Raw genomic sequence first — 19,559 nt, forward strand, 5'->3', positions numbered from 1 at the left:
CAGAAAGCAATGTATCCAACTTCATGGTGGACCCGTCCCATTCTCTTAAGGCGGCATTAGTTGAGGCGACACGTACGTCGTGGGTTGATAAATCGCGAACCGCTCCTGATTTGCAACTTCTGCGTCTTTGGGCGTCGCACCGCCAAGCAGAACTTGCATCAGAATGTGACCCTGCATGAAATACCCTTCGCTTAGAGGCCCAACGCCTTACTGCAGTAGCTCGGCGCCATGAACACCGCTTAGAGCAGGGCCGCTGGATGGACTGGTGCTCTTCTCTCAGACCTTCGTCGTCCAATGCCTCCATTTGGCGCACCTTCCAAGTAATGGAACGTGGTCGGCGCCCTCCAGAGCCAGCAGCCTGTACCCTGTTAGCATTGGGCCAGACACCAGCAGTCTTCGCAGAAACTGTCGCCCACACCTTTTTTCCGGCTTTGGACACAGCACCGCCTCCCTTCGTTGTTCAAAACTGCCTTCCCGCGGACTCAGGCACGCCGCCTACGCTCTGACATCGAGGGTATACAAGCTGCCTTCACTATGGCGGAATCTTTAGCGGCAAGCGACCTGTCGAAGACATGCAAGGCACCAGGACCGGATGGCATTCCGTATGAACTTTATAAAAACACGGAAGGCAAGGTTCTCGAAGTGCTCTTAAGGGCCATAAACGAAGCTTGAGCTACATGAATCATTCCCGATTCTTGGCGGCATGCAGAAATGGTCCCTATTCCCAAACCCGGAAAACCCCAAGATAATATCGCTCATATGCGCCCAATAGCACTAACCTCAACGTTAGGCAAGCCTATGGAGCGCATGCTCGCGACACGTATTACATGGTGGCTTTAGCGGTACTCAGGGTATCATCCTGGCCAAATCGGGTTCTGTGCTCATCTAGGCGCAGAGGATGGCCTTGCGTACCTATCTTCTATGGTTCGCATCGGAGGCCACTCCCGAAGAATTCGCAAGATTCTGGCAATGGATATTCGTAAAGCATACGACCATGTGAGTCACGAAGCAATTGTCGGAATTCTCCATTGGCTTCAATTCCCTAGCCGTGTTTACACATTCGTCGAAGTCTTCCTGTGCACTCGCACCTTCTCCATTCGCCTGGCTGGCCAAGCAGTAGGTCAGTTCGTCGCACACCGGGGTGTCCCACAAGGATCTGTGCTCGCAGCAGTCCTTTTCAATATTGCTCTCCTTCCACTAGCCTGGAAGCTAGCCACGATACATAACGCACAGTACATAATGTACGCAGATGACATCACTGTCTGGTCAGTTGATCCTGAAATCTGCCCTCAAGAACAAGCTCTCCAAGAGGCCCTAAACATGACGCACAACTGGTGTGCTCAGAGAGGCCTTGACATTTCCAAGTACAAGACGACGTACATGTCAGTAGCGAACAAGTATGGACGCCGTCTACTGGCACTCCGGCCTCTTCAGTTAACTCTGGATCAGCAACCATTACACGAGGCTTCAACTCTCCGTGTACTCGGACTTGAAATGAATTCCTCCGGATCGGCGGGACCATGGGTCAAGAATACAAAGCAACAGGCCGCAGAAACGATACAGTTGATACGTCGGATTGCGAAGAAATCTGGCGGAGCGAGCACCAACATGGCTCGCCTTCTGGTCCGTTCTGTATTGCAACGACGACTCATCTACAGAGCCCAGTTTCATCATCTCGCGAAGGCACAATGGGCTCGCCTTGAGGCCATTAATAATGAAGCTATGCGGGCCATAACGGGACTACCACGTCTCACTCTGTTGCCAACCCTACAGGCTGAGTCCCAACTCAACACTATTGACGAACTCGTACACCAACGTCGATGCGCGCGCGCCCTAAAGCCATCATATTTCTGCTCGGCTGCTTCACTGGCCCGGTACATTGGACACGAAATAGACAATCCAGCATCTAAGAGCCCCGATGTAGCTCCGTGGAAAAGGGTACAATTAGGTGACAATAAGCCTCTCGGTCGTCTGTATAGCCCGGTTCCTCATCAGGCGAATGCCCATGTTTCCCGCCTTCATCGCGCCGATGACAATCAAGACGATACGACTCTTGTAACATACACTGATGCCAGTGTTAATGGCACCATGATTCACACACCTCTCGTGTGTCCATTGATACCAGAGGCAGGCCAAACGTGCTCGTATGTTGCCGATCCTGCACCACCGGCCTACCTTGCCGAGCTTGCTGCCATACGAGACGGCTTGGCCGCGTTGCTACCTACTGTTCAAGATGCTCGATACTCTCAACTCATCATTCGCACAGACTCGACTCAAGCCATCCACGACATACGTAGGGTGTCTCGGTCCACCCTATTGTCAGATAGCATTCACCGTCTTGCTGCCACTACGAGTATCCTCATACGCGTCCAGTGGGTGCCTCGAGCAGCCTTGCCGGGTGTCCTTGAAGCAGATATGGCAACCCACCCACAGATTAGAACATGCCCAATTCCACATTTTCCTTAAGACACCTGTGGACGAAAAATCCGGGAAACGCAAGACCTCCGACGTACCACACGAGCTCTCATACCTCCGTGTGGGTCAGACCTCCCTGGTGGGTTAACCCGCCCAGAGGAGGTTATGTTAAGGAGGCTACGTGTCGGGGTCGCACTCACCCCCTCTGTGACCGCTTTCTGGCCACAACAATACCATGGTCCTTACGGCTCATCGTGCCCATTTTGCAACACAGGAATCCAAAATATGAAAGTGACACACCTATAATGGACGTGCCCAGGGCTTCATCTAAGCCGTCTCCACCATCTCCGGGCAACAGGCCTTCGTCCTGGCCGCCCAACCGACCTTAAACGTTGGATTCATGGACCCCATCGTCGTTCACTCCTAGATTTTTCGCACGAGTCGAATCTGTTCGTGTATTTCTACCATCTTTTGTATTATGCCTAAGGGCATGCTTTCGAATTAAAAAAAGGCCTCTCGCGGATACATGCAGATTACACAAGGCTCGGTGACAACAGACAACGTATAGAGCCATCCACAACATTCGAGAAACTTCCAGATACATGCAGATGCGTCCTGTGCTCCGCGATAACGTTTAACATTTCTTTGTCGGTGCAAAAGTGGTCAACGTAGAAACATGAACAAATACCCGTGTCAATTTTGAGTAACTTTTTTAAGAACTAAAATAATATTTACTCCTTCCCTACACTGACGTCATGTGCAGGGAATGTGGCCAAGCACGACATTCATAAGAGAATTCCGAGTATATTGAGACCAATGACCTTTCCCCGCAGAACATGATAGGTTTCCGGCCAGGCTTCACGCAGGATGCCATGAAGCTTATCAAGATCCAAATCCTGGAGCGCAGCACTCGGGACACGACAGCCATCCTTGGACCTCAGGATTTGAAAAAATAACTGTATTTCCGATAACTTACCCATTCATTCTGGTGTACCTCAAGGAATCATTCTTGGACCTTTGTTATTTAACATTTACGTAAACGACATAATAAATATTGACACCACTGCCCTATTCATCATATACGCTGATGACACTAGTCTGTTCTTTACATCTGGGTGTGCACGGGACCTGTTGGCTCTTGCGAACGCTGCTTTAAGGGAACTTAACCGATGGAGTGCATTGAATTTACTGTCTATAAATAAAAACAAGACAAAGGCTGTACTTTTTCAACCTAAAAACAAAAATGACCGCATTGACGGCCATTTGCTAATGGTTTCCTCGATTATCAACATTGTGCCGTCTATTAAACGCCTCGGGGTCGTATTTCAAGAAAACTTACTTTGGAATCTTTATACAGACTCAGTTGCTAACAAAATCGCTCGTGTTGTGGGAATACTAACGAAACTTCAATTTTTTCTTCCCTTGAGCGTCAAAAAATTGCTTTATAACTCTCTCTGCCTGTCCCACGTTAATTACTGTCATTTAGTCTGGGGAAACATCACGATGTCTAACATCACAAAACTTATTCTATTGCAGAAGAAAGCAGTGCGCGCTATCACCAATTCTTCATATGACGCTCATACGCAGCCCCTTTTCAGCGCCCTTAATTTACAACCCGTCACCTCCATATATCGTAGTATTTTACTCAAGCATTTCATTACTCCGAAAAAACAGAACAAGAAATGTTTCGAGCATTTATCTCTATTGACAATGAATTGTAACATTTACAACACACGTCACAGAGAAACATGGTACGTTCCTAAAGCGCGCACTAACTACGGTCAACCAATGTTACGCCACCCACTGACATCTTTGTTAAACTCATTGGAAACTCAATAGACGCCTCTCTCTCCTTTTAATAGGCTCATTGTGTATTCTTTCTTTTTTTCTTTTTTGTTTTGCTCTGGTATACACCGACGCCATGAATGCTTAACCAATTTTCTCTGTTTGTCAATAACTTGTTGTTTATAGATGTGAATTTCAAGGCCGAATTATTTGTGTCGTTTCATACTATTCGCTTTCTGTAATACAATTTCTTGCAGCATTCTATTGTTGATTTTTGTACCCGTATGTATTTCTGTTATACAATGTTCACTAAAGTTCACTTTCTTTTTCTTGTTTATCCATTATTGTATGTTTGTGTTCCCTTTATTGAGCACAGTGCCATTTTTGTAGGGAGTACAGACCCCGTCAAGCCGAATTCATTTGGCTTTTTGTCTGTACTCCTGTCACCTGTACATGTATAGATGCAAATAAACTTGAATTGAAATTCGAAGGCCTTTGATATTATCCGTCACGAGTTCGTTCTCGACGCCATCTACAAACTCGACCTAGCCTCGTCCTTACATGCGTTCGTCAGGTCTTTCTTGAGTAAACGATCCGCCATCCTCAAGGCTGGTGATTTGGAATCGGAGAAAATGAAGCTGAGCAGAAGAGTCGTCTCCCAGGGTTCAGTCATCTCACCGATCCTCTTCAACATCGCAATGGTCGACCTCTCAAGATACCTAGACAAGGTCCAGGGCATCGGCCACACGATCTACGCGGACGACACCACTGTCTGGTGCGCGGGTGGCAGTGACGGACAAGCGGAAGCCGCTCTCCAGGAAGCTGTTGACACTACAGAGCGCTTTACAACAGACACGCGACTCCTGTGCTCCCCTAAAAAATGGGAGCTCCTTCTCTGCAGCTCAACTAGAAAAGGCCGCAAGCCACAGAACTGGAAACCACCGCTAAAATTGACTAACTCTATACCAAGTGCGGAGATCCGATTCCCAAAGTCGCGTCCATTCAAATATTGGGAAGGACACTCGAATGGACGGGCATAAATAGCATCACCATTCACAAACTACCAAAGAAGACGGATAGCGTCATTGGTCTAATCAAGCTGGTAGCTAACAGAATGAAATGCCTGATCGAAGAGAATCTGATGAGGCTAGTCCACGCTTTGTTGTTATGCCATTTCACGTACGTAGCGGCCATTCACATCTGGAAGAGGGCCGAGCGAGACAAGCTAAATCCCATGATAAGGAGGAGCACCAAGAGCGCGCTTGGACTGCAAAACTACACACACACCGACCGACTTCTGCAGTTGGGTATTCACAATACCCTGGAAGAAATTGCAGAACAAGGAGGGCACAGATTTTCAGGCTCTCTGGCACCAGGGTGGGCAGACGACCCCTAGCAGAGATGGGCGTCCCCCCGGCCACTGTCGAAGACGCCTACCAGGGCCTCGCGAACGAGCAGAAAAACAACATCACCATATCGCCCGCCCTAGGCAATATGCATCCCCAGCGAAACGTAGAAAGAGGAAAGGTCAGGGTGGTGGCGCTCCTACGCCACGCGACAGAACACACTCGCGGCAGCTGCTTCGTTGACGCGGCCCAGTGTGGCAACAGCAACAATTTCTCAGTAGTGTCGATCAACCACAGGACTTCGACCGTTAACGCCGCCTCCGTATGAAGCACGTCGTCGCGTGCGGCCGAGCAAGTGGCCATTGCCTCGGCCCTCCTGGACGACAAACATGCCAATAACTCCAGTGACTCCAGGGCAGACATCCGCGCCTTCAGCATTGGCGCTGTGTGTAAGGAAGCCTGTCGCATCCTTGACGGCAAAAGCATCGCTACCCACGCTCTCACGTGGTTACCCGCTCATATGGGATCCATAATGGCAGGCCCCACAAACCTCAATGAGCTGGCCCACTCCAAGGCGCGAGGTCTCACTTTCCGTGACCATGGAGAACTTCTTGCCGGCCCGCAGTGGTGGAGAACAGAGATCAGCCGACTCCATACAATGAAATTACGCGGCACTTTTATCTCGGCAGGAGAGACTTTCCCCTTCCACACAAGAAGTTATATAGAGCGCATGCATTGACCCTCAGATTATTGTAAACAGGCTCATATCCCAGCCCGAATTTATTCCACAAGCTTTTTTCCCGACACTTATGCCAATGTTCTTGCAGGCACCGCAATGACTTTGCTAGCCTAGACTATATGCTCTGGCATTGCCCCTCGGTACGAGGCACAGAATAAAATCAATGAGGACAAGTCGCTCTCCGCTATCAATAGCGCCGATGCCGGGGCGCAACTATGGGCTGTCCAGAGGGCCCACAATGTGGCGGTCAGGCATAGCCTGACTGTGCCAACTTGGGAGCTGCCCGTAGCGCGCTGAGCCGCGTACCTCAGGTATTTCAATAAACGTTTGCATCTATACATCCATCGATCCACCCATCCATACTCTACTCGTAACACCTCAGGAACCTTTTCCTGAAAGAAATATTCTCTTATCATGAAATGCTAAAATTACTTGCATGTATGGAAGTAACATTCCCTCCAGCTTGATCAAGCAAGGGGGTAATATTAACTGCCATTAGGGCGCATAAAAAGCTCCTGCAAGCTCCTTCGTGTAATATTGACTCATGTGTTAACACCATAAAAGCTCTTGTGAGAGATGGAGTTAAGCAAAGGACCACACGAATGGGACATATATAAACTCTCACTTGGGCATGCGATATGCGATGGGTCATTTCTTCACATTTGGTTTTTTTTTCTGTTTTGTGTTTACTGTATTCTACATATCTCATTCACAATGTATGCAGTATCGTTAGTTGAGCAGAGGACTTCATACATACCTTATGTGTTCTATATATAGTCCCACAGAAACTGCGTAGCGTACCGATAACGCCTCGGTAGACTTCTACAAAGCAATAGATGTCATGGAATTTCTCGTTTATCTCTCATCTAAACATTTAGGTGCACAGGCGCTTACTTTGAATAACGCCCACCGAACAAAGAGAAGCTGGAATAACTGGTTTTCTCTCTTGAGAATGATGACAGCGGCGCTCGGCATTGCTACGGTGCTATTTCACGGCATTCCGTGCAATCTTCCTTCTGCCTATTCCTATAGTACACCAGCCACAAACTAGCTATTGTGGAAATCACATTGCTTATAGCAAACTCGTTTATGAGTTAGTTGGTGCATGTTTACCAAACAAAACATGGCGCAAGCAAAAGACGACGTATTTCATCAAAACGGCAAGCAGGGTGAGCCTCACTTTTTTATCCTAAGGCCATATTTCGCTGTTTCATTTTGAAAATCTTAACGGATTTGTTGCACTGTGAAAAATTGTGAACAGGCACAGAAAACTCCAAAATCTCGCCTTCTCATGTGGCTGACCGAGTTGCACAGTTCATTTTGGCTTCATTGTCATTATAATAAGAATGGGTCATTCATGTCCACTGGAAGGGTCCTGAGTTGAAACAAACCAAAGCTTAGGCACGTGTTAACAAAGTCCCTTTCGATGCTATCTTTAGATGTAGTGGAAGGGAGGTCAGGCCAAAATATAGATGGAAAGCTAAAGTCGCCATAAAAAAAATGTGAGTGCGCTGACATAAAGTTGTCATCACGCGGAGCGCTTCATGAAAGCGGGTAAAAAAGGAATCGTTTTCATTAGGAGCTCGATAGCAAACGCCCATGATAGCGGGAGGGTATGAAACATGACACCGAATGAAGTATAAATCAAGAGGAGATACAAGTTAAATCTCAGAATCCCGATTTGGATGAAGAACTCCGATTAGAGCACCACCTCCTCACTTATTTATCCTGTCGAGTTGAAAGATATGGAAATCAGAAAACACGGAATGTAACTCAGAGCCATCTATGGAGCAGTTTAGCCAGCTTTCAGTTGAGCCAAATGTACTGCTTTCCGTCGCACGTACGCGATTATCGATGGTGCCAGCTTAGGTAGAAGGCTACGGATGTTAGTATAGAGATATGAAGGCCGGAGCTTTGACTTCTTTGAAGGTTTATGTAATGGCTATGGAGTGCGGGGAATGACTTTCTTGGAGGAGTGGTCGTAAGTACAAGTGTTGCTACCGGTGAGGAATTTTTTGTGTCGGAGCTTCAAATTTTCCATTTGCGATTTTGCAAATACAAGCCTCTGTTTCCTGGCGAAAAAATGTAGGTTTGGAGAAATATTCAGAAATGCTAACAATATATTTTTTTAGTTTGTTAGTGCAAAAAGAAGAAGAAGAAGAAACTTTATTAAAGAATGGCCTGGCAGATTTTATTGTGGTGGCCTCCGGTGGCAACTCGAAGTCCTTGGATTCGGGCGGCATCTTAGGTTTTCCGGACGGTCCAAAGCTGGTCTGCCATCTGTGAACTTTTGAGAGTAAGAATTTTTTTGTTTGAAAAAAGAGCGAAGGTAACAATAATTCACGTGTTTTGTTAGCGTCAACTTTCCCATTTTAGGAACTCTTGCAAAATCCACGAAGTTTATTGTCATGTCTAGCTTATCGTTGCATAAGTGAATAATCGAATGTTCAGATTCTGCACAAGTTTCAGAGCCAGCGTCCCATAAGCCAAAGAATAATGTATTGCAATGGTGAGCCCTATCCCGGAGTCAACTAGCTTACATATAACGTTCGATTCTTCTGCATTTTGCTTCGCCAGCTGCCTAACCTAGATAGCATTTTTTTACTGCAGCAAACGGTGCACAATCGTCTTCATTTTTGTTATTCTGGATCTGATCTCACCCAGCGCTGTGTTCTTTCTTGGTTAGCATAATGCGAATTGTTTTCATCTGTTGTAGCACATATGCTTGCCCAGATTGAATTTTGTTTAGGGATTTCATTATCTCCGAGGGTTCTTGTGACTCAGTTGCACGGTTGTTGGAACCGGAGTGCAATTCAGTGTCATCAACCAAGATCAGTAATTGACGGATGACACTTAGGCAATATAAATCGCAAAATCTGAAGGGCCAGATGAGGAAGACAAATATTCTTAGAGGTAAAAAGTGTTTAACGTTGTCTTCGTCTTTCCACTCTGATCCAGGCCTTTGACCACCTGGTAGAGGCCATCAAGGAGAAGTCCCTGCACGATCCCATCGAGACAGACGTGCAACTGGCCGCCGTTTTCGTAGAAACATCGCCTATGGCTGCGAACGCGCTCAAGTTGAAAAACTGCACAAGGTAGTGAACGCTACCATTTTTTCTAACTCACCGTAGCTCACAGCATCTTAGCATTGGATTACGCCTTTGGCACTAGTCAGAATGAGCGACAGGAAAGTAATAAAAGAGTGAGAGCAGGAGAGAGCTGAAGTGATTAGTGTTCTGTGACGTCTGTCAAATATGTTATACGCTGTACAAATCACAAAATAAACAAAAGGCAACAGAAGATAAAACTGCATATGCCGCATTTAGTTACATTGTTGTCTCCGTCCTGCAGCTGCCGTCTGTTCAGCACTGATATAAGGGAGGTGAGGAAAGTAACTTTGCTGAAAAGTGTGGTGAATGTGGAGGAGGTGAGCCATCGGATTTCTATGTGAGCCAGCCTTTTTTTGCATGGTATGCAAGCATGCTCTTTCAACAGCCTGGGGTAGCTGCATCCCCAACGACTTGCGCCGAAACGAATGCGCCGGATGGCTCGAAGGGGAACCGAACAAAATGGTTATCCTTGGCCACTCGCTGCGTCTTTGAGAGGGTCCACTAATTTCACCGAATGTTCGCTTTTTCTTTTTGCATTTTAAGGCTTAAACATTCAATCGTGCAGAACATTGTCTCGCTGACAAACGCACTGTCACCCATATATTGCTCAGCGGTGAAGCAGCATAGCATACAATATAACATACGAACATATCAATAGCATGGATTATAAACATATGTGCATTAAATAGCGGTTGTTCTAAAACTTTCTAAGTAAGAACAATTTAGGTTGAAAGGGATAAAACATGTGTAAAAAGAATTGATAAATGTATACAAGCACATGAAAATGGCGTAACAAAAAAATAATTCTAAAACACACAAGAAAGTAACTGTCACAGCCTCAACCAGAAAATAACATAAAATATATAAAGACGAAAGTGTTTTATGCTGGAGTCCACGGTTGGCTTCCTTTAATGGATGTAACTGACTGCGATTTCGTAGCCAACGAGCAACATAGCTGGCTGGTTGCAGCACTGCGGAAACCATACAAATTATTGGGCAATAGAAAGGCCGAATGCCTCTGAGAATGTGCTCATCTGTGCCGCGTCGTCTGCTCAGTGTCTGCTTGCAGTCCTGTTAAGTGCTCCATGGTTGGAGGTGAAACGCAAAAAACGTTTTTACCCATGAACATTAAGCTGTGTTTACATGCATGCGACCGCAGGGCTTGCTTTACCTGTAGGCCTTCCCTGCAGTTACCTCGCAGCTGCCTTAGCAAATAGTATACGGGCGAATACCCTTACAAATTTTCACCTGCGCCACAGTGTCTGCTTGCCGTCTACTTGGCATTTGCTCACTACCGTCGTCGCGTACCATGCAACAGCTTGGTATTAAATTAATTGCGCCGGGAACAATGACGTTTGTATAGCGTTCCGCATCATCAGTGCATGACCCATGCTGAGGCGTTGGCACCATCTTCTAACTAGACATTAAACCACATTGACACTGGGTGCCATGTCTGTAGTCCCAGAATCGTGAAGTGAAACAGCAGATATAAATTAAGACAAAACATACCTAATGATTTGACCTCAGTTTGAGATGAGACTTAGCGATTGCTGATTTTGCCGTTTGTTTTTTTGTGTCAGGGCGGAGAGCCAATAACAGGCGGGAGTTCGGATCCAAGCGGCTGTTAGGCGCTGTATAAGCGCTGACATGTCACTGACGGTTGCTGACGAACAGCAACCGCATCTCCATCGTTTCCTCCTTTAAGTTTTCCTTTTAGGTGTCTTTTAGTGTATGATCAGCGCTGCGGTGACAGGTAGCGGCCAGCTGGCTTCGAACAGGACGATCGTCGAGGGCTCCACTGAGTGGCGGTGTTGTAGTCGGCGATAAAGGTCAGTGTCGCCGACCAAAGGTCAGTGGGTCGCCTCGCATTGGGCGTTCACGGGAAGACTACAAATGAAGCTGTGCAGGGTGAGATGGGCTGGACTAGTTTTGAAGTGAGGGAAGCTTGCAGTAAAATTGATAATGAAGAACGGCTGAGGAATATGGAAGATAGTAAATGGGCTGGGAGAGTGTTCAGGTATCTGTACAGGAAAAACATTGATTCACAATGGAGGAAAAGAACTAGGAAGCTTACCAGCAAGTATGCGGCCTGTAGGGTGGACAACACAACAACAAAGGTCAAGCAGGAAGTCAGAGAAGCTGAATTAATCTCATGGGTGGCGGCAATGGAAAAGAAACCTGCCATGAGCAACTACTTAAGAGGAAAAAACGAAATCAGGAAAGACACCATTTATGATAACTCAAGGGGAAGCTCATTACTTTTCGAAGCGACATCGGGATGCCTTAGAACACGCACCTATAAAGCGAGATATAAGAAGGAAGAAGAAGCATGTGCTTGCTGTGGTAAAGCTAGGGAAACTACGGAGCATGTTTTATTAGAATGTGAATACGTCTACCCAGCGGTCGATTTAGGCACCACTGGCGTCGTTGAAGCCGTTGGGTTCAGTGGGAGCAGTGGTAAAGCAAACAGGTCCGCAATAGACATTAGTAAGAGGCGATTGGAGGATTGGTGGAAGAAAAGTAGGGAAACGACAAAAGACGGAGACGCACAAAAACACAGTTCGCAATAGGGGATCAGAAAATTTGGGCGTGGTAGTTCATAGTGTTTTTTATGTGTCCTTTTTCATTGTTTAGCCTAGGTAGAATATTAGGCAGTATAGTAGCAAGAGCTTGGTGGCGCAACCCACCGCCCCGTTCCAAAGGGGACGCTCATAACATCCATCCATCCATCCTACATCGCGAGGGCAACTTTGCTGCGGGTATGGATCATTGACAGCGAACCCTCGTGGTCTAATTTCGCAGTAGGCGCACCGGCGGTAGACTTGGTGAATTTCTCCGCAGCGATAGCATGGGGAACGTTGGTCACGGACGCGCTATACATCGGTCTTCTTCGGAACGCCCCGCTCGGTGACAGTTGAGCGTTCGGACAGCGGACGATGCAATTATAGCGCTGCGGGGCCCTGGCGTGGGCGCTCAAGGTGGCGGGCGATGGCGGCTTATGTTATTGCTTCTGGCTGGGGCAGGGGCGATTGGGCGTGAACCTGAGGAACTCCAAGTGTTCGCTGTAGTTTCTCCGTGGCCATGTCTGTGACCGAAGCCACCTAAGGTTGCGATGAAGGTAAGATCTTGCGCAGTTCCTTGCGGACAATGGCTTTAATGGTCTCTTGGAAGACATTGGGGCCCAGTGCGTGGTTGGTGCACTGCGGCGTGAGCATTTAGCGGTTTTATTGCTTGGTGGCTATTTCCAAATTCTTCAATCTTTGACGTCTCTCAAAAATTCAGTTACAGCCTTCATCAAATTACGTATACGCCCTGTGAAAAGTTCTTGTTTGAAGCCCCGCATCAGGAATCGCACTTTTATTTCCCTCCCAGGTTTCTGAGTTGGCGTAATGGAAAAGACGTGCCGTCTCCTCCGCGAATATCATGATGATCTCATTGGGCAATGCACTCAGGTTTCTAGTATAGCTTGCGCTCGCTCTTTGCGCACAACGCTTGTGAATGACTGCAGGAAGCCGCTTTGGAACTGGTCCCACGCCATTAAGGTGACCTCTATTCTCAAATCACGTCTGGCGCCAATCATGTCCAATGCGAAAAAGTAATGTCATAGCTTGTCGTCGATGTTCGAGCTTTTAAACGTAGCAGCCCTGTCATACATCTCCAGCCTGCTTTCCGGGTCCTCAAACGTTGGACGTCGGAAAAGCGGATGGCTCCCACGGCTGCTGCAGCGCGATCGGTGCTGGCGACATCGGGGCCGTCACTGTTGCTGCTGTCGTGGCCGTGCCATTTCTGGTGTTCTGAGGCAAAAGTGTGTGCTCGGGTACAGTCCTTGCAGCCTGGGGCTACCTCCCTGGTCCTTGGTGACGTTGGTGTTGCTTTCGAGGCATGGGCTTGGATCACGGCTTCGATGGGGCGTTCGGTACATGAACGCACTAGTACATCCTCCAGATTTTACGTAGTAGTGACGAGGAATAATAAAGCGGCAAGTCTGTGAATGATGACAGTAACATTTTGTTGGATGAATTTGTGTCCACAAAAGTAAGCTACGCTCAAACCACAGTGACAGCGGCACAGACGGTCGACGATCATGGAAATTTGATCTCTGGGTCCGGCGCGTCGGCATTTATGCATGAGTCGTCGAAGTTTACACACAAATTGCCGGTGCCCACGTGTTTTCCATAAAGTTCTGCAGAATTTACTTCGCGCGTACATGTTAATCAGATTATACAACGTTCGGTAATAAGAGATACCGGATCGAATCATCGATAAGATTCCAGAAACTCCCGATGCATGTTGGTGCATCCTGCGCTGAAGAATAACATTTGTTGGAGGGGGAAACGCGGTCAGCCGATGAAAAATATATAATCAGACATGTCAATAAATTCAACGGAGACGAAATTTTTTTAGTATCCAGAAGAAGGCCGGCCATATATAATTTGATCTGGACATTACTGAAGGATCGTTCTTTGATCTTAACGCGTGCCATTTTATTAGATCTGTGTTGAGGAAAACAAACTGTTCGCCCACAAGGGTGTGCGTTTCATCTAGAAAAAAGTTAGTCTACACTTGAAGAGTCGTTCCAGCTCTTTTGAGAAAACAGCACTTAGAGATATTGGTCTGTAATTATTTAAATAAGCGACGGAGCCTCCTTTATGCAATACAATCATTCGGGCCCTCCACAGAATTTGGAAAGATGTCATTCGCTGAAGCACTGCTACAGATATGGGATAACGGAGCCGGACCATATCAACGACATCAAATATTGGTTCAGCTTTTATAACATCTGCAGCTGTTGCAATATTCCTTTAGAATGCCTGCAGAACGGAAGATACATCCATTTCATTGCAAGGTGATAGAAAAATGGAATTGGAGCTCCTGTAGTTAACATAATTTTCAGAATGAGACAATTAACTAATAGAGCGGACTGTCCTACCAGCAAGTAAAATAGGATTATTGAAAATGTTTGCCAAGAAATTCACATTGTTTTCGGTTAGACTATTAGACAAACATTAGACTATTCGTGTTCGCGTTTTGCTTATTTCCTTCAAACCTGCGAATTGCGTTGCAAAATTTCTTTAGATCATTTCATACCCTGGAAAACATATGTTCACAACACTGGTTCCTCAGTTTTTCGAGATGTCAAGTAAACTTGCTTTTAATTTTCTTGTATTCACTTATTATATCAGGATCCCTGTAGCGAATATTTGTATCAAAGTGTTTGTCACGTGTCTGCTTTCTTTTGTATACATCTGAAGGTACCCACGGCTTTCCAGCTTTTAATCTAACTTCTCATTTGTTATAGTAAAAAAGCAGCATCATAAGACGATGTAATTTTTCAATAAACGTTTCATAGGAAATATTCGGTTCATTTTCACTATCATTAAGCGAAAATTTTTCATATTCTCTTCATTAAATTGTCGACAGAAACAAGGCTGACATCAAAACGGCCTTTAGTTGTTTTCCTGTCATGGCAAAAAAACAAAATATTTACAAATGGTCGCTTAAGTCAGAGGTGAGCATTGCTGAAAAAAAATATCATTTAGATCGTGGTCCGTTATGCAAACACTGATAAATGATTCAGAATCTGTTGTGGTTGGTGACACGATTGTACCAGTGACTATATGAATTTAATACGTCAACAAATCGTTGAGTTCGAGCATTAGGTAATAATAGATTATTGTTCTTTACGCCAAAGGAGTCAATAGGGAGATTCAGATTGGATGCATATTCCAATGCTCTGCTAATAAATTGAATGAGCTCATCAGGAACACCTGAATGGGGATGGTAACTGGCGCAATTAGAATACTTACAAATGTTACAGGAACAAGTTCATATAATTCAGTAATGCAGGAGAATTCGTACAGTAGCTCGTAATAAAGATAATTTCTCAAATAAACACCTCCACTGTGGCGGTATTTACCAGGAACACCTCTACATTGACAATCATCACAGTGAATAATATCACCTGCGCTTGATCACCATGTCTCAGCAAAGCAATAACTTTATATTGATGTTGAAAATATTTCAAACATGGCTCAGTTTTCATATATTTATTTTTCAGGCTTGTAGCATTTAAATGAAAGCTATACAGCTTATCTTTTGTGTAATAAGAAGCACACATGGCACAGGTTAATGAAGAAAGGTTATAATAAGATGATGCGCTTGTGACAACCATGACAAATGAAAGCAACCTGTAACACCCAGAAGGCATGGGGTGTTTCGCATGCAAAAGGAAGTTGGCACTCTACCGAAAAATTTGCCTTGCTTGTGCCAGGTGAAGAGCTAAGGTTCGAGACTGTTCGGCAAGTTGCAGCTACTGTCAGTAAGTTGTTTACCTTGTCAAGTGGCAGCTGTTACGTTTCGCCTACGACGCGCGGTATAGCCGGCGCGGATGCAACGGACGTCGGGGCTTTGTTCAAAGCGGCGGACATTTTGGCCCGTTCGGAGCTGCCGCAACGCATCCCCGCCAAGCGCGTCCCGGCTTGTTTCAGTGCCACGTGTCTTCGGGTGTGCGTGTGTGTGTGTGTGCCCACGCTTGTCAAAGCGCGGCAGCCGGGGAGAGGAGCTCCCCAAGTGTGAAGCGAGGAGGTCTGACCGGCGCCGGCCCGGCTGATGCGTCACTACACTCGTCTTAACATGTCTCTCAGCTCGTCCGTGCCCCGCCGTCACGTGGTCTCATCCCGTGACCTTCCTTCTTGCCCGCGACGCCAAGAGTATAAAAGCAGCTGCCCCCGGACGACAAGAGAGAGGCTCCGATTTCTTCTGTTGAGTAACGTGCTCTCCCGTCTCTCCACTTCGGTCGAACTGACCGACCGCTCTTTTGCGATGCTAGAATAAAGAAGTTGTTCTGTTAGCAGTCGACTCATGCTTTGCTCGGACCGTCGGATGCTTCCAGTTGTGCCCCAGGCCGTCAGGCCAACGCTACCCTTGGGGCTTGCGACCCCAGTTGCAACAACGGGCGTCAGCACTGAGGTTCCAACAGCTGGTGGCAGCGCTGAGATTGCAACAGCTGGTTGCCAGCGGTGAGATCGCGACAACGGAGGCCAGCAGCGAAGATATGCGGTTGACTGTATGCTGAGCAGCACAACGACCATCCGGGAGCAGTGCAACGAGACCTGTGTGATGACTGGTTTCCTGCAGCGGAACGACTGCGCTGAATTCTTGGCTGCGAGGTTTGGCGAGTGCAGGACCTTCTTCTTCTGAGTTTTGCCAGGCTTTTGTTAGTGTCAGAAACAGAGCTGGTAATTGTGGTTGTCGTTGCTGCCGGGTTAGTTTGCCGCAAGACAATAGTAGGCAGTAGAGAAAGCAGTATTCAGAGCACCCATGGATTTGAAGTCGTTGCGCAAACCGAAATTGCTGGAGCTTGCAAGAGAGTTGGGTCTGGATGTCTCAGACAAACTCAGAAAACCAGAACTGCTAAGGGCTATTCTTGAGTTGGAAGCTGAGTATGACGAGCTGTCGGAATGCCTTGAGACCATTGAGGAGAGGGAGACGGCAAAAAGACAGGAGCGTGAACGAAAAGAACAAAAAGAGAAAGAAAAGAAGAGCGCGAGCACGCTTTGGAAATGAAGCGTCTCGAGGTGGAGATAGAACTCGCTCGTAATGCAAGTCAGGCACACGGTGCAGGAGAAAGAGTATTGTTCAAAATGACTGACCTGATGCGGCCGTTTAAGCTTGGAGAGGACATTGGTTTGTTCCTGGTTAACTTTGAGCAAACTTGCGAGAAGCAGGGGTTCTCCCGGGAAACGTGGCCACAGCGCTTGCTCACTTTGTTACCTGGCGAGGCGGCCGACGTAGTCGCTCGCTTGAATAGAGAGGAGGCAGAGGATTTCGACCAAGTGAAATCGAGTCTGCTAAAAAAGTACAGGCTGTCAGCGGAGGCGTTCCGTCGGAAGTTTCGGAAAATGAGAAAGGCAAAAGTGAGTCATATACAGAGTTTGCCTACAGGCTAATGTCAAACATGCAGGAGTGGCTCGAAGAAGAGAAAGCGTTTGGTGACCACGAGAAAGTTCTGCAGTGTTTGGGGCTGGAACAGTTTTATAGTCGGTTACCTGAGAACGTGCGGTACTGGGTCTTGGATAGGCCAGACGTTAGTACGGTGGCTAGAGCCGCTGAGCTAGCCGAGGAGTTTGTGACGCGTCGGGCTCGCGGAGCTAAGGACGGTCAAAAGGGTGAATTTGGCTCCAAGTTTGAAAGGCCGAAGTTCACGCCCATGAGAGCAAGGGGGGACACACGTAGTGCGGATGCGAGTGTAAGCAGTCCGACCGAACCTAAGGAGACGGCAGCAGACGAAGCCGAACGCAGAAAGCGGTTCGAGACGAGGCAAGCGTGCGTGTGTTATACGTGTCAGAAGCCGGGTCACTTTTCGGCGCAGTGTCCAGAAACAAAAACAAAAGTCGTGTTTTTGTCATTATGCAGCACTGACGAGAACATGATGCTTCTCGAGCCTTACATGCGAGACCTCCTCGTGAACGGGAAAGAGTGCCGAGTGCTTCGCGATTCCACAGCTACGATGGATGTAGTTCACCCCTCTTACACCTCTATATGTTCACGGGCGAGTGCGCATGGATCAAGCAAGCCGTGGAAGCTCACAGCGTGTGTCTGCCCGTAGCAAAAGTGCTTATTGAAGGACCTTTCGGAGCGCTTGAGACGGAGGCCGCAGTGTCTTCTATGCTGCCCTCCCAGTACCCGTCCCTATTTTCGAACAGGTCTGATCACCTCCTGCGCGAGAAGGGGCTTTTGTTTGGTGAGGCTAGTGTTCAGCCCTTAACCAGATCGAAGGTTCGGGAGCTCGCTGCAAAGGCGGTAGTTGCGGGGCCGACATTGTCGAACAATGAAAAAGGGTCAGAGGCGCAGCAAGCTGATATTCAGAGCACGTCCGAACTGAATAAAATTGAGCCTGTAGCGTTGAAGGCACCAGATACTGGAGAGGAAATGCCCGATGCGGGAAAGTTAGAAGAGCTATCTGCAGATTTGCTCATCGCACCTACGTCAGACGGACTTAATAGGTTGCTAAAAGTCAGCCGGGCGGCTTTCATAGCCGAGCAAAAGAAGGATGGCAGCCTAGAAAACATACGCTGCATTGTCAAGGAAGGTATCGCCAAGAAAAATGCTCGCTTTGTGGAAAGAGGTGGGGTCCTGTACCGGAAGTATATAGACCGCAGGGCAGTGGAGTTCGATCAGCTGATCGTGCCTCAGTGCTGCCGTCAGGATCTGCTGCGCTTGTCGCATGGAGGTTCGTGGTCCGAAAACCTAGGAGTTAAGAAAACTAAGGACCGTCTCTTGCAAGAGTACTATTGGCCAGGGTGTTTTCGGGACGCAGACCACTTTGTGAGGACATGTGACACCTGTCAGAGGGTGGGCAAACCAGGGGACACATCGAGGGCGCCGTTGAAGTTGGTACCTATCATTACGGAGCCTTTTAGACGGCTCGTTATTGATACAGTGGGACCTCTGCCGGTAACAGCCATGGGGTACAGACACATTTTGACTGTGATCTGCCCAACGACAAAGTTCCCTGAAGCAGTGCCGCTTAAGGAACTCAGCTCAGTTGAGATAGTCAATGCACTACTGTCCATATTTGCGCGAGTTTGGTTTTCCTGCGGAAATCCAATCAGATGAGGGCACAGTGTTTACTAGCGCTTTGACGACGGCCTTTCTCGAAAGGTGCGGGGTAAAGCTGTTACACAGCTCAGTGTACCACCCACAGTCGAATTCCCTTGAGAAGCTCCACTCCGTCATGAAGCGCGTGTTGAGAGCATTGTGTTTTGAACATCAAACTGACTGGAAGCTGTGTCTGCCTGGGGTGATGTTTGCATTACGGACCGCGCCGCATGCGGCTACGGGGTTTTCGCCAGCTGAGCTACTGTACGGTCGCTCGCTTCGGTCTCCGCTTCGCATGCTTCGAGAATCGTGGGAAGGCAGGGGCGACGACCCAGTCGTGGTGGAGTACGTGCTTAAGCTCCTCGAACGCTTAAGAAGGGCACAGGAGTTGTCAGGTGAAGCAATGGCAAAGGCCCAGCAGAGGGCCAAGGTTTATTATGATCGGACAGCCAGGGCCCGTCGTTTTGAGGTGGACGATGAGGTCATGATATTGCGCACATCGCTAAAAAACAAACTCGACGTGCAGTGGGCGGGCCCAGCACGAATTGTTCAAAAACTGTCGGA

The 19,559-nt window shown here is 47.5% G+C and overlaps 1 protein-coding gene across 5 annotated transcripts in view; it reads left to right on the top strand.

The window, feature by feature from the left end:
* LOC135913372 (neprilysin-2-like) overlaps positions 1 to 19,559 on the top strand; it is a 472,005-nt gene that overhangs the window by 272,077 nt on the left and 180,369 nt on the right. For all 5 annotated transcript variants that reach the window (XM_065445971.2, XM_065445968.1, XM_065445970.1 and 2 more), the window contains exon 6: positions 9,244 to 9,380. In XM_065445971.2, coding sequence (XP_065302043.1) covers positions 9,244 to 9,380 — 137 coding nt within the window. The remainder of the gene's footprint in view (positions 1 to 9,243; positions 9,381 to 19,559) is intronic.

The sequence above is a fragment of the Dermacentor albipictus genome, chromosome 1, assembly GCF_038994185.2.
Source record: "Dermacentor albipictus isolate Rhodes 1998 colony chromosome 1, USDA_Dalb.pri_finalv2, whole genome shotgun sequence".
NCBI classification, from domain to species: domain Eukaryota; kingdom Metazoa; phylum Arthropoda; class Arachnida; order Ixodida; family Ixodidae; genus Dermacentor; species Dermacentor albipictus.